Source organism: Branchiostoma belcheri, unplaced genomic scaffold (genome assembly GCF_001625305.1).
Source record: "Branchiostoma belcheri isolate BF01 breed outbred unplaced genomic scaffold, Haploidv18h27 scaffold259, whole genome shotgun sequence".
Lineage (NCBI taxonomy): Eukaryota > Metazoa > Chordata > Leptocardii > Amphioxiformes > Branchiostomatidae > Branchiostoma > Branchiostoma belcheri.
In genome coordinates, this window is record NW_017803864.1 from 28,202 (window position 1) to 42,768 (window position 14,567).

The 14,567-nt window shown below is 40.5% G+C and overlaps 1 protein-coding gene across 1 annotated transcript in view; it reads right to left on the reverse strand.

Moving 5' to 3' along the window:
• Positions 1 to 3,154: 3,154 nt before the first annotated feature.
• Positions 3,155 to 14,567, reverse strand: part of LOC109471762 — a 28,836-nt gene continuing 17,423 nt past the window's right edge. Inside the window, exons 11-18 of the mRNA XM_019771117.1 lie at positions 14,355 to 14,456; positions 9,481 to 10,154; positions 9,235 to 9,398; positions 8,898 to 8,966; positions 8,173 to 8,265; positions 7,439 to 7,627; positions 5,704 to 5,991; positions 3,155 to 4,854 (exon numbers count right to left, since the gene is read on the reverse strand). Of these exons, the coding sequence (XP_019626676.1) occupies positions 3,284 to 4,854; positions 5,704 to 5,991; positions 7,439 to 7,627; positions 8,173 to 8,265; positions 8,898 to 8,966; positions 9,235 to 9,398; positions 9,481 to 10,154; positions 14,355 to 14,456 (3,150 nt within the window). The 3' untranslated portion in view covers positions 3,155 to 3,283. The remainder of the gene's footprint in view (positions 4,855 to 5,703; positions 5,992 to 7,438; positions 7,628 to 8,172; positions 8,266 to 8,897; positions 8,967 to 9,234; positions 9,399 to 9,480; positions 10,155 to 14,354; positions 14,457 to 14,567) is intronic.

Genomic DNA, 14,567 nt, shown 5'->3' on the forward strand with positions numbered 1-14,567 from the left:
TATTTGCTGAGCCAACATTATGTTGTTCAGGGCATTGTACTTAGTATTGTTAAGGCTCAAGAGAATTGTTAGACTACTCGGCATAAACAGTTATCCTGTACTTTGTGAGTAAATGAGCTGCAAATTGTATTTAATAGTTTTACTTGCTTTTTTTATTTGAACAGTCTTGTGTTATGGTGTATACATGCCCGACACAGATGAAGTTGAATAACATGTTATTGCCCTTGGAACTGAACTGCTAGCAAATTTAATTTTGCATAGATTAGCTACAACCAACCTATCATAATGTAAAAAGTTATTCAATGTAAGTCAATGCTCTAAAACTATTTTTGAGAAGATTTCAAATATCTAGTGATGATTAGTTTGTTCTGCATTTGATCTTTTATTTTATCTCCTTAAGCTTCTTTGATCTTTTGTTTTTATTTATTTTTCAAACTCAAGCTTCAAAGTCCATGTTTTACTGGTCATATCTCCTACAGAAATTGTACTTGTATGGTCTATGATTATGTTGACTGAGTTGTGATGCAGAAATCCCCCCTCATCTGTTTGTTGTCACACTTGTAAACAATTGTTTCAGCAAACAAGTGAGTCCTAAAGCTCCCCTCCCCCAACCTCCTAGGATCTGCTGTTATTCACTTATTTAGGTTTACCAACCGCTGCTAATATGTGGAATACTATTATAATTAAGTAAAATGTACTGCTTACAGTATAGAGAGGCAAATTCCTCCTTATAGTTTAGTCTTTTCTTGTCCAAATTTCAGCCACTCTGCAGTTTTTGTCCTTGGTGCTGAAGTACCATCAAATATATAAGATTTAGACAAGTGAAGGTTCATTGATTATGGTGGATATAACTGCCCATTCAACAATTCATGCTTTACATGGTCTTGTCCTGTTTTATCAGTATGATGTTCTTGTCATTAGTGCTGAAGTGCCATCAAATGTAACATTTTACACAGGTTGGCTATAGCCCTTGTTCCATAATGTGAAAAAAAAATTACAGAGTAAGTCACTGTTCTGAAACTTGTTACTTATAAGGTTTCAGATGTCTTATGTTGGTTTGTTTGTTTTTGCATCTTGACAAATGTTCTGAATGCACATTTGGCTTGGATATAGTTGCATACATTTTCAACATTTTCAATAACAACTTTATGGTCATATCAAATATACAAAAACACTAGTTTTTAACAATATTTTATCAATCTATGAGTACAGATAAGTGAAAGCACCAGCCTTTGGACTGAGTTCTGGGAATAAACCTCAGACCTTGTTACAGTATACAATACTATGTATGTGCTACTCTTATCTATAGCCTTGTCAAATCTCACAGCTTTTCAAACATTTGTGAGCAGATTTGTATTCTTTCTTTTGGAAAGTTTTACAACCAAACTTCTCTCCACCCTGTCAACATGGGGTCATCTGTTGACCTTTGACATCCCTCCTAGTATCAAGATCAAAGGGACATACATTTTTCGAGCTGATCAACCCCTTCTCCTTAGCTCCATTATCTGAGACCTGAGTGATAAAACATTGTACAATAATATTGGTTTTCTAACATTGACATGCAAAATATAAGTGTCATCATGCAAGTTTTACTTTGCTTAACTGCATTGTACCACAGGTTGAATCACTATAGATTACCAAAGTCTTAAAAAAAGAAAAGAAAAAAAAAAGATATTATCCCTACCTACTGACCCTAATCTTTTCAGGACTGAAACAGGAAACACAACAGTTACTAACGTTACATTTTTTCCCTAGGCCTATATAAAGATTGGGGGAAATAAAGGTCAGACTTGAGTTGTAATTGTCAGGTCACTTGGGGTCAACATAGCTTTCCAGTCCTGTGTAGCCATATTTGTCAAGTCTCATATATAGGACAGTAATGTTTTACTCATCATATGTCTAACAGAGAATGTGACTAGAAGAATGTTTAGTATCTTCAATGCATTATGAAATGTGATAGATAATTCTACATAGTACGGGTCTCATTTTTTTAAACAAGACTATTGTTTACATTCCCTTTTCTGTTAAACAGTATCATTAAGGTCTATCCTGATACTTACAACTTAGGGTCAACATGATATTTCCACCCAGACACCACAGTCATATGAAACATTCAGATATTTCACATAGACTGCTGTTTACCAGCTATTGTTAAAACAAAACAAGAAGCCATAGGCGACAATCCTCCGTGAAGTTTTATATTTTGCAACAAAAATAATCCCAAGCATCAAGGCCAGACCTACTGTGCAGACATTAGGCAATGGTTAATACAATGAGGGCACGTCACAACCATAAAACATAAAAAGACCCAAATCCATTACTGCTCTCAGGGCGTGTAAAGATACTGTGCTTCAAGTTCGAAGTTCATTTTAATTACACACACACAATCATTGCATTCACATAAAGATCGGACTATCATGGTCGTGTCATTAGTAACAAAGACAGCCCCACCGTCTTACCGTGCCTGTTACTAATTAAGCGCGACTGGCAAATTCCAGCAACAGTTGCGGCCAGCACCGCGAGTGTTACTGCCGTGGTACCACTTATCGGCCCCTCACCATATCTGCCTGAAGTTCCACCCCCCACCGCTATTCCAAACAACGGGTTTTTCTGGACCATTCCAATTTGCCTCATAATTGTAGGGGTGCATCTGCAATATTACATTGACCGCAAAAGCAGCAACGGCAAAAATACACATTCGTGCACCAACACGGGCATGCCCGCAGACGGCGTATAAAATTGCATGCCGATTACACAAAGAGAACCCAGTGTTTTGACTCACTCTCACTCAATCCTCTTGCACGTGGTGCATAGAGCTGACTAGCTTCGTCAGGGCCCGCCACTTTCCTCTGTCTTCAGCCAGCTGCTGTGTCTGGGGAAGCTGGATGTTGATGTTGCTCAGGTCACGTCGGACAGCGTCCATCCATCTGGTACGTGGGGCCCCCCTGGGCCGCCGCCATCCTGCTTGTTCAGGGGCAAAGTCCAGCAAGGCATGGGTGGGGTGCCAGGGAGGGAGGCGGAGAACGTTGACCATACCAGCGGATCCGTCGGGCAGCTGCAAGGCAAGATGCAGCAGGTTGTCCGGTCAGGACACGGAGTTCCTTATTGCTGACATGTTCATGCCAGCGAATGCCGGTGTTTTGACTACGAACACGAAAAATCAGCTCTTCACAACACTCTGTCCGGAGGTCCTGACCTCCTACACGGAGTAAACAGGGGTTTTGTGCTGTATATGTATGTTGTCATCAAACAAGACAGCCTTGTAACGTAGTATTCAGCATTGTTACAGATTAGCCAACTCTTTGCCAATGTCCTCCTGTTTCTGTTTGCTTCCTGTCTCCATGGCGATGGTCATTGCTGATTCATAGTGAAATCTGGCCAGGTCCAGTTTACCTAGTGCCTTGTAGGAATCAGCTACACATTGATGTGCTTTTATCTGTTCAGTTTTGTCTCCACTTTCTTGTCTTATCTTCAAGGACTTCTTGTACCACTCAAAACTTTCCTCATACTCCCCCATGTCATAATGGGCATGTCCAAGTCTGTTGTAAGCCCGACGCTCCTCTTCCTTCCTCCCCAGGTGCCTGGCTAGTGCCAACATCTCTGTGTAGTACTTGTGTGATTCCTGTGGTTCATGTAGCTGTTCCCTGTGTAAATCACCCAGCTTACAGTAAACGTCCATCTGTTCAGTCTTGTTTCCTGTCTCCATGGCGATGGTCATTGCTGATTGATAGTGTGATCTGGCCAGGTCCAGTTTACCCAGTGCCTTGTAGGAATCAGCTATGTTTTGATGCGCTGTTATCTGTCCAGTCTTGTCTCCACTTTCTTGGCTCATCTTCAGGTCCTTCTTGTTCCACTCCAAACTTTCCTCATACTCCCCCATATCATAATGGGCACGTCCAAGTCTGTTGTAAGCTAGATGCTCCTTGTCCTTCCTCCCCAAGTCCCTGGCTAGTGCCAACATCTCTGTGTAGTACTTGTGTGATTCCTGTGGTTCATGTAGCTGTTTCCTGTGTAAATCACCCAGCATACAGTAAATGTCCATCTGTTTAGTCTTGTTTCCTGTCTCCATGGCGATGGTCATTGCTGATTGATAGTGAGATCTGACCAGGTCCAGTTTACCCAGTGCCTTGTAGGAAACAGCTATGTTTTTATGTGCTGCTATCTGTCCAGTCTTGTCTCCACTTTCTTGTCTTATCTTCAGTTCCTTTTTGTACCACTCCAAACTTTCCTCATACTCCCCCATGTCATAATGGGCATGTCCAAGTCTGTTGTAAGCCCGACACTCCCAGTCCTTCCTCCCCAAGTCCCTGGCTAGTGCCAACATCTCTGTGTAGTACTTGTGTGATTCCTGTGGTTCATGTAGCTGTTCCCTGTGTAAATCACCCAGCTTACAGTAAATGTCCATCTGTTCAGTCTTGTTTCCTGTCTCCATGGCAACAGCCAAGGCTGATTCATAGTTACTTTTTGCATCTGACACTTGACCTGACAGTGCTAATGATGAGGCCAGGTTTTTGTATGCTACACAAATGTCAGTTTCTCTTTCTAACTCAATTCTATAGATACTCAATGTTTGCTTGTGGTATGTAATGGCCTCTTGTTGTTTACCTAACATGCTGTAGGTTAGACCAAGTTTACTGTAGGCCTTTGCTTGTTTTGTGTCTTCTGACAGTTCCTGAGAACACTTTAACATGTTCTGGTAATACTGTAGAGCTGACTGTAAGTTGTGTAGTTTTGTCCTGTAGAGATCACCTATCTGACAGTACAGGTCAAACTGTTGTGCCTTGTTTCTCTTTATTGCAGGTGTGTTCAGTTCAGCAAGGAGGAGATTCAAGTTGACTTGGGGATCTTCATCATCTGAAGGAAAAAAAAAGATTTAATTAAATAATTCTCTTAAGACCATACCATGGAATATTTGCAGGTAACCTCTATATTATGGACATGTTAATGTTGGAGTGTGCAAGGACAGTAAGAAAGGCAACAACAAAAGCATCAACAATTTGAATTTCAGTATATTATCAAGAATCTGATTTTTTAAAAATACCACAACACCTCCTTGTAGCTTTGGCATATGCCCGCATCTCTAAAGACAGTATGACCCCGAAAATGCAACAGTTCCTAGAAATAGTCAAACATGATAGGTATTATTCAATGATCAAAGTTATTTGGATAAAAAAGGAAATCAGCCTTGCAGTTCTTGATTTCTGATGCCAATTAATCCTGGACCGAGTAAGTGCTGATAATGACATCATGATAAGCAATTTTATGGCTGTTTTAGAACCTGGCACCACGGCTTGTAAATAACGTTGTTTTGAGAAGCAAACAATACATAATTAAAATAATAAATGTGAATAATTAAATGTTGGCTTTAAATTTGTTTTTCTTGAGCCATTATGCTCACTGTGATGTCATTGGCAGAATTTAATTGGATTAACTGGTGGCAAAAATTAAAACTGGATTGGGATATTATGCAACATTCTTCTTATAGGATTTTGGAACTTCATAACGTATTTGTGTGCTCAGGTGATATTTTTAAAAGGACCAGACCAAATGTGCATGCACCAAGAACAGGCAGACACATGCATGAAGCTCAACTCTATTTTGAGATATCTGTTGAAAGCTAAATCATGTAATATAATAATTGATGTTGGTTATGAGGATCATTTCTTTAAATGAAGGAAACTCTCATATGCAGAAGGCTTTTACCTTTAATTCTAAAAGCAGAAGATGGCCTGTCATCCTCAGACAAGATGCTTGCCGCTGTGGCATACCCAGTATCAGCTGATTGACTGGTTACTGTTGAATGTGTAGTTCTTGTTGATAGGAGGCTTGCTGCTGAACCAATGCTTGCTGCTCTGAGTTTCTGTACGTCTTTAGGTTGAATGGAAGTGTGCAGCAAGGCCAGCTGTGATGTCACCTGTTCAATCTGTACATCTGTGGATCTGTGCTGATCACCTTTGGTAGGTGCTTGTGCAATAATGGCACCTGTATAAACATGCATAGGACATGAAAGGAGTTTATGCGTAATATCAGTAAACTATCACCTTACAGCATGTGGGAGTAGCATTTGCGGCAGTGGCATGTGGAACATGTGGGACAGTGGTATGTGGGAGTAGCATTTGGGACAGTGGCATATTGTACAGTGGCATGTGGGACAGTGGCATGTTGGCATTTGGGAGTAGCATTTGGGACAGTGGCATGTGGGACGGTGGGACAGTGGTATATGGGAGTAGCATTTGGGACAGTGGCATGTTGTGCAGTGGCATGTGGGACAGTGGCATGTTGGCATTTAGGAGTAGCATTTGGGACAGTGGCTTTTGGGAGTAGCATTTGGGACAGTGGCATGTGGGACAGTGGCATGTGGGACAGTGGCATGTGGGACAGTGGCATGTGGGAGTAGCATTTGGGACAGTGGCATGTTGTACAGTGGCATGTGGGACAGTGGCATGTTGGCTTTTGGGAGTAGCATTTGGGACAGTGGCATGTGGGACAGTGGCATGTGGGACAGTGGCATGTGGGACATTGGCATGTGGGAGTAGCATTTGGGACAGTGGCATGAGGGACATGTGGGACAATGGTATGTGGGAGTAGCATTTGGGACAGTGGCATGTGGGACAGTGGCATGTGGGACAGTGGCATGTGGGAGTAGCATTTGGGACAGTGGCATCTGGGACACTGGCATGTGGGAGTAGCATGGACATGGTGGCAAGCGTGTAAAAAAGCGTCCAATGTTAGGACACCGGGCCGCCGCCCTTATGGCAGGGTAGCTGCAAGTTAAATTGTATGGTCACCCCAAACCAGGTGTAGATTTCAGTGATGATAGATGGTCTTCTTCAGTATTCAGTGATGGAAAGAGACAAATACCATTTTTGCCTTTTTGCTAATGTCCCAGATAATAATTGAGAGTATTATAGTAATTTCATTATAATAAAAATTTGTAACCTGCTGCCTGCAGATTGTCAGGTTTTGGCTGACGATGATCCTGGTTGTTCTCAGTCTGCATAGTTGGTAGAACGTGCAGCTCTTGTTGTTTCCCAGAAGACCTTGTCAGGTTTGTACCATCCAGATGAAGCACATCCAGCACACTGGTAGTGGTGTGTGTGTGTGTGGCTGGTAGAGGGGGTACTCCTGGGGCAGTCTTGGAATGGGTTGGTCTTCAACATCAAGTACATGTACAACAAAATTATTATTTTACAGATTCTATTGATTGCTAAGTAAATAAAATTATGAAAACTAATTTAGAATATTACATTGTTTATCCTAAATCTGCTTGGTTGCTTTTACATTTATGTGTAGTGATGTAATGATGGCAGATATTACATGTAGACCTAACTTCTCAAAAAGATATTATCATGGTTGTTACAGGTGAAATGATAAGGGATAAATAACAATTTGCTGTAATAACGAGCTTAGAAAACTAAAGTGTTTGTTATGAAGATACCTTTATCAGCAGGTGTGGTGAGTAGGTAGTTCAGGGTCTTCCTGAAGTCCTCTATGTTGATGTTTGTTGTCACAGAGATTCTCTCAGCACAGAGTTGCTGTAAGGTCTCCTTTATCAAACTACTGTACATCAGGTCATTCAGTTTCCCACGTTTGTACATGAACCAGAGTTGGCCCAGCCCAGACATGTCTGTACATTGCAGGTAGAAGACCAGGCTGCCTATCTTTACCCCAGTGACATTAATAGTATTACCTTTGAATTCCTCTATTTGCTTGATTGCTTCTGCAGTGTCAAGCAAGTCTTCCATGGTTTTAATTTCAGGCTTTATTTTTTCCAGAAGATAAACCGTTTCATCTGTTACTGTGGTGAGGTCTAAAGTGACAAGAGTCTTTCTTGCAGAGGCATAGCTTTTCATTTCCTTTGGACATTTAACACTGGGTATGACCTGTGCAAGTATTTCTACCACAATAGGCAGTGGAGGAGGTTGCCCTAGAAGAGATGAATTATGACCAATATTAGCTATATTAAAAGAATATTCATTTCATTTTGTGCTGTGAGCAACAAATGTATTTTCATTTCATGTCCACAACATTAAGCAAAGTTAATTTTAAAAAAGTCACATTCAAGTTTGACACTTTAGCCATAGTGACTTTCGGCAAGGCAGGAAATATACTAGATTCCACAGGCACTTTTGAAAGGAAATGTTCACTTAACCACCTGTTATTCTAAGTTACCTTTCTTTTTGGCTTTCCTGCTTTCTGTCTCACCGGCAGGGTCTGTGTCTCTCTTTCTCTTTTGGACTAGACCACGATGTGGTGTTTCATTACCTGGACAAAGTTTAAACAAGAGTTCCACAATCTCATACCTTAGCCAAATGATGTTAACCCTTCCGGTTGACGAATTATACAATTAATAATCATTGATTTTGCAAATAAGAGCCTCATTTGCATGGATTACATCAGTTGATCATATTCTCATCCCAACAACAGCCTTATCTTAACAATAAAGGCTGTTCTAGCACGTCCTCATAAATTATGCAAATGAGGTCATAATCTGAATAAATTATGTTTATTGCTCTTCACCTTCACTTAACTTCCAAATGCGGCAAGTATGGAATTCCCAGCAATTACAACTATGAAATTATAGCAATTTCCCATTAATTATGCAAATTAGGTCGTCATTTTCATAATCTATATCCTCAGATGTTTTTTTCATTCTCAATTACATGTCACAAGTGTTTCATAGTCCTATTATCAAATGAAGCAGATTTATAGAATTTCCTCATTGATTATGAAAATTAGATATATGAAAAACTAATCAAAGCATAAGAGGGGTTAGTAAAATTGACTTGTTCGTTTGATCTGTATATACCCATTCAATAAGTTGTGAACTCAAGATAAAAGAACTTGGTAACAAACATTTAACCTTTTATCCTACCCACTTTCAAGGATTACCATACCTTCCTCTGCCTCCTGACTTTGAACAGCACTTTGGTCCAGGACTGGAGCAGGCTGTTCATCAGCATTACCTGGACACAGTTCAAGTTCAGAAAACATAAGATCAAAACATTTATGATGAATTGCATTTAGTATGCATGGATGATTGAATCGTACAACATATATATCTGACTGAGTGTGTAGGTGTTGGGTTATAATAATGATGATAATTGAAAACAAATTTTAGTTAAATCTGCATGAGGCTGTATGAATTTGTTAGCTAAGGCCCAGTGGGAATCCTTGAGAAGTCTATTTGTCAGTCAATAACAGCTGCTATAGCCAAATATAAAGCCGATTTACCTGTGTCCGTACAGGCTTTGATGAACTGCAGATGGAACTCTTCCCAGTACTTTGTGGACAGAAGTTGCCGCTTGCCCCTTGCTGCTGTTTTGAACTCTGCTTTGTTGTGTTTCAGCATTCTTTCAATTCTCTGAGCCAAGAGTTTGACAGTGGCACGTTCATCGCTTCCATCCATGTCAACATGGAATGATGCAGTTCATCTACATGTTCATGGATGAAGTCTGCTAGTCCAGATTTGCTGGATACAAGAACAGGAACGCTGCTGCGATGGCCTCCAGGCCGACCAGTCCGAACGGTTCAGCACGAGAAGGCATCAGGACAAGGTGGGCCTTCATCATCTCTTTACAGTTGTCCTCCTGTGTGTCATAGGGGAGGAAGGTTACCTGTAAGTTTGCTGACTTACAGTGCTCCAAGGTTGCCTTGGTGGCTTCAAAGTCATCTTTATTGAATCCTATGACATGCCACTTGATTTTGATCTTCTCTGCAACAAAGCTCAGGGTTTCAGCAGCAAGGTCATATCCTTTCAGCTTCTCCACACCCTTCACCCTACCAATGGACAGGACCACCATTGTCTCTGTGTCCTTGTATTCAACCTCTGCATCTTCAAAGATCTTGGAAGGTCTTGGAACAAACTTGACATGCCGAGGCCTCTTGCTGGCAGGTATAGCTCTGAACTGGTTCTCAAAGTGAACAAATATCTTGTTTCCAAGAGAAAAGACCACATCAGCCTCTTGTGCATCTTCAAGGATGGAGTCTTCCTTCTTCCCAATGCCCATGGCCTCCTCATCTCCCTTGTAGTACTCTGTGTCTTCTGGTATATCCTCAGTGAAGAGGATGACGTTTGCATCTGGGTATCGTTCTTTTTTAATCTTCACTTCTGCCCTACTTGTAACATCAGTATGACCCACAATACTCCTGACCTTTTGGGGAAGATGTGGGTATTTGGGGTTGTAGTCAAAGGTCAGCCAGTCTGGTGTTGGATCAGTTCTTGGGTCATCTGGGTCAAGTTTAGGCAGTAACAGTTCCACTCCATCTTGTTGTGCATTGAGTTTGTCATCTTCAGTTGCTTGTAAAACCATAGAGAACACAGGTATGTCTGGTACATGTTCCTTGACAGTTTTTCCCACTTGTCGGTTTAGGGAGGAGTTTCCACTGTTACATGTAGATGCACTGTACTTATCAATGACCAGCAACACAGCAGGCTGATCTGTGATAGAGACGTGGGTTTCATTATACATGTAGATCCACCATGAAAGAAAGCCTTGGTCTAGAAACCTCTTCAGAAGGGAAAATATTTGAACTTTCCTTGTTGTTTTGTCAGATATATTAGGAGAAAAGTGGAGTCTTTGCACACTGTGTTTTATATAGTTTTGTTTACTGTGTTTTGTGGCCCACTGAATCCCTTTGTATTGTAGCTGGTGGCTCCAGTTAATGTCTAAATAGGACTTTGACCTCAAAATCCACTGGTACAGTAACAATAAACCCTTCAATGTTACCTTATGTTACCTTTCTATTGATATACATTGAATGGTATTTACTGCTAAGTACCTGTGGTCTGACATTGTTTCTGACCATGATAAGGCATGGTGTTACCTTGCTTCAATCTGTATTCTACCTAAAAATGTCTGAAACTACTAAAATGATAACACTAACTTTTCCCAGACTGAGTGAACTTTCACCTCCATGCTACATTTCTTTCATTTCTTACTGTTGCCATTATTTTTTTTGTGGAAAATTTATCTCTATTGAACCATCATCAAGCTGTATTCAGGCTTTTTGCTTAATGGAAGTAAACAAAGAATTGCTTACCTTCTTCGTCAGAGTTAACATTGTCCAAACTTCTTGCGGCAGCCATTTTGTCATCGTTGTGATGTTTGCCTGTACTGTGGCATTGGAATGCTGGGTAGGGTTGGCTACTACTAGAGTGAAGTTAATATTTACTAGTCATGTGATCACAAGTTTACTAACCAGATAGCTACGCTGTGTGTGTTTGCTTAGCCAATATTATGGTCTCCAGGGCTGTGTACTCAGTAGTGTCAATGCTTAAGTGAGAATTTCTCTTCACTTATTGTTATACAATCATATGAACCTATAACAAGTAAATCTTTACAAAGTTACTAATGTTAATATATATATATACATAAAAAAAAACAGTGCAGTGTGCTCAAAATTAGCAAATTGTATTTTAACTGTTCCTGGTCATTTTGTCAGTGTTATTGTGCAAGCACGTCTAACCCTCGGAAGACGGGGAACAACAGATGATAAACCGGACAGTGAGTGTGTGAGTGTATATACAATGTACATGTAGGTTTTTTGTAAAACATGTTCAACTTGATTTTCTTGGTCATAAAAAAATCCAAACATAGTAAACAGTTTGTATGATTCTCGTAAACTGTTCACTATATGTTTGGATTTTCTACACTGGTGTATACCCCCCCCCCCCCCCACACAGACACAGTGTTCTAGGCAGTTTGACAGTACTTGATAGTATGAATTTAGCTGTTCTTAACAAAAAAAATGGATTCATGAATCCTGTTCCTCTGGGAAACCCCTTAACAGTGGAAGTTTCCAAATCATTTTCTTTGTGAAAGGTTTGTTTTTCCCATTTTTCAGAACAGTACGTCTCTCTCCTTAGTGCTGAAATGCCATTACATCACCATTGATGTATTGCTTACATAAAGATGTAACGTTACATAATGTAGCTATGTAGACTCATGGAATGGTTTTCACATTTGAGAAGTATGTTGACTATTTAGAGTCACTTTGAAGATGTGTTTGTGTGTGTGTGGTGTGTATGCATGTGTGTGTGTGTATATGTGTGTTAACGTGTGCATGTGTGTATTCACACATTCATATATGTGTAGGGATGTTACTGTATGTGTGTGTATGTATGTATTTATGTATGCATGCATACATGTATGTGTATGTGTGACTGTGTGTGTGTGTGTGTGTGTGTGTGTGTGTGTGTGTCTGTGTGTGTGTGTGTGTGTGTGTGTGTGTGTGTGTGTGTCTGTGTGTGCTTATACATGTATTTATTGTATTGCCTGGGGCAAGTTATTCCCATTCCATGAGTTATATGATATGAGATTTTTCTGTAATAAATATAGTTGCCATGAAAACATTTTAAAAATGTCGCTACTGCTTTCTCTGACTTGAGTTTCAGCTGTTAGTCAGCTGGTACTAAGTAACCTGTCAGGAGTAACCACATGGGTGTTTGTGTCTTAATCTGTGCTCTCAAAACTGTCCTCCATTATTATCAAACTTCTTCCATTCGTAATATTATACTGGAAAGTACAGTAGGAATGGTCATCAGCATAATAGACAGTACAACGGAGACATCTAGCATGCCATTTCCTTGTAATTCATTGGCCCACAATGGTCACAAAAGAAGTAATGGCCATTATATCATTTGGATAATATAAAATATATGCTACTTTAACAGTAGTCAAAGTTATCCATGTTTAGGAGAGAACATAGGAGCTCTGTTCTCAGAATTGACAACAAATCTGGGGATATTCCCTAAGTGAAAATCCACAAAAAGACCTTAACTTAATAGTTCCCAAAATGTTTGCATTAGGCTTAGATTTGTATTGCCCATGTCATAGTTTTGTTTGGTACTTTTTTCTGGTTGTTAGAATACCCAACCCTGTCCTAGGTGCTGAAATGCCATTGAATGTAAGATCAACCATACTGATCAATTTATCAACCATATTGATCACATTGTCAATAAGAATTTCTATAATGAAATGTAAACAGACACTAATGGGATACTCTGATGCAGTTTAGAGTGTAAATTATTGAAAATTTCATTGAATTCTAGAAAGAAATGTCAGATCTTGTTACATCATGTATGCTCTTCACTTTTCTTAAACCATGTCACATCTTACAACTTAATAAGCAGCCAGGATCCATTTCATTTTGTTTTCGTCCTTTTCAACATGCTATTGTTTACAGTAACCTCTTTTTGTTGACTCTCTACAAATGTACTCGTCTGGCGACCTTTGACATCTCTCATAGCGTGAAGATGGTACACATGGCGCAAAGAGGAAAGTTTCAAACCAGCATTGAACCAGCGTTCTCCTCATTCTGACTGTGACTTACTTGACTGACTTAGTCCTCTTCGCCCACTCGGGAGCATAGGGCCTCAGTGAGTAGTCTCCAGCGTCTCCGGTTCGTCGCTATCTTCTTGGTTTCTTGCCAGGTTGTGTTCGCTCTCTCCAGGTCTTTCTTTACTCCTCTTCTCCAGGAGAGGCGGGGTCTGCCTCTGTGACGTTTCCCCTGTGGGTTCCAGTCTAGGGCTGTTCTTGTTATGGACGTTGGCGGTTTTCGTAGTGTGTGACCAATCCAACGCCACTTCCTTCTTCTAATCGTAATTTCTATGGGTTCCTGGCCTGTTATTTCCAACAGTTCCTGATTCTTAATCTTTCTGGGCCACCAGATCCCAAGAAGGTACCGGAGTCTTGCATTTACAAACACCTGTAGCTTACTCATGTTGTGTTTTGTCAATCCCCATGTGTCACATCCGTACAGCAGAACAGATTTTACGTTGGACTCGAACAGTCTAAGCTTGGTTTTCAGCGAGAAGCTTTTAGATCTCCAAACTGGCTTCAGTTGGGCAAATGCAGTTCTAGCCTTTCCAATACGGGCATCCACATCTTTGCTCGATCCTCCATCGTTAGTGATGACACTTCCAAGGTAAGTAAATTCCCTTACTGTTTCTAGTTCCTCTCCCCTACAGCATACGGGTTTGGCATTCCCAGTTGTTTTTACTCGCATTTCCTTGGTTTTCTTTGCATTAACTCCAAGTCCCACTGTACTGGAGTTTTGCTCCAGCTTCTTTGTCTTATCCCTCATCTGGTGAATGCTGTGGCTCAGGAGGACAAGGTCATCAGCAAAGTCAAGATCATCCAACATGTTCAGTAAAGTCCACTGTATCCCTGTCCTTCCCTCTCTTGTAGTTTCCCCCATGATCCAGTCACAGTCAGTCTGACTGTAACTGTTTTATAATCTACATGTCAGGAGACTGTGTTCTGATTTGCTAAAAAGGCCTTCGAAGATCTGTGAGTGTTTCTGTTTTGTTTTGATCTAGATAACCTAATTTAGGAGGGTCCGTAAATAGCCTCCTCGGAAATGTCCTCCTGTTGCTGTTTGTTTCCTGTCTCCATGGCGATGGTCATTGCTGATTGATAGTGAGATCTGGCCAGGTCCAGTTTACCCAGTGCCTTGTAGTTAACAGCTATGTTTTTATCTGCTGTTATCTGTTGTGTTTTATCTCCACTTTCTTGGCTCATCTTCAGGTGCTTAAGATGCCACTCCAAAACTTTCCTCATACT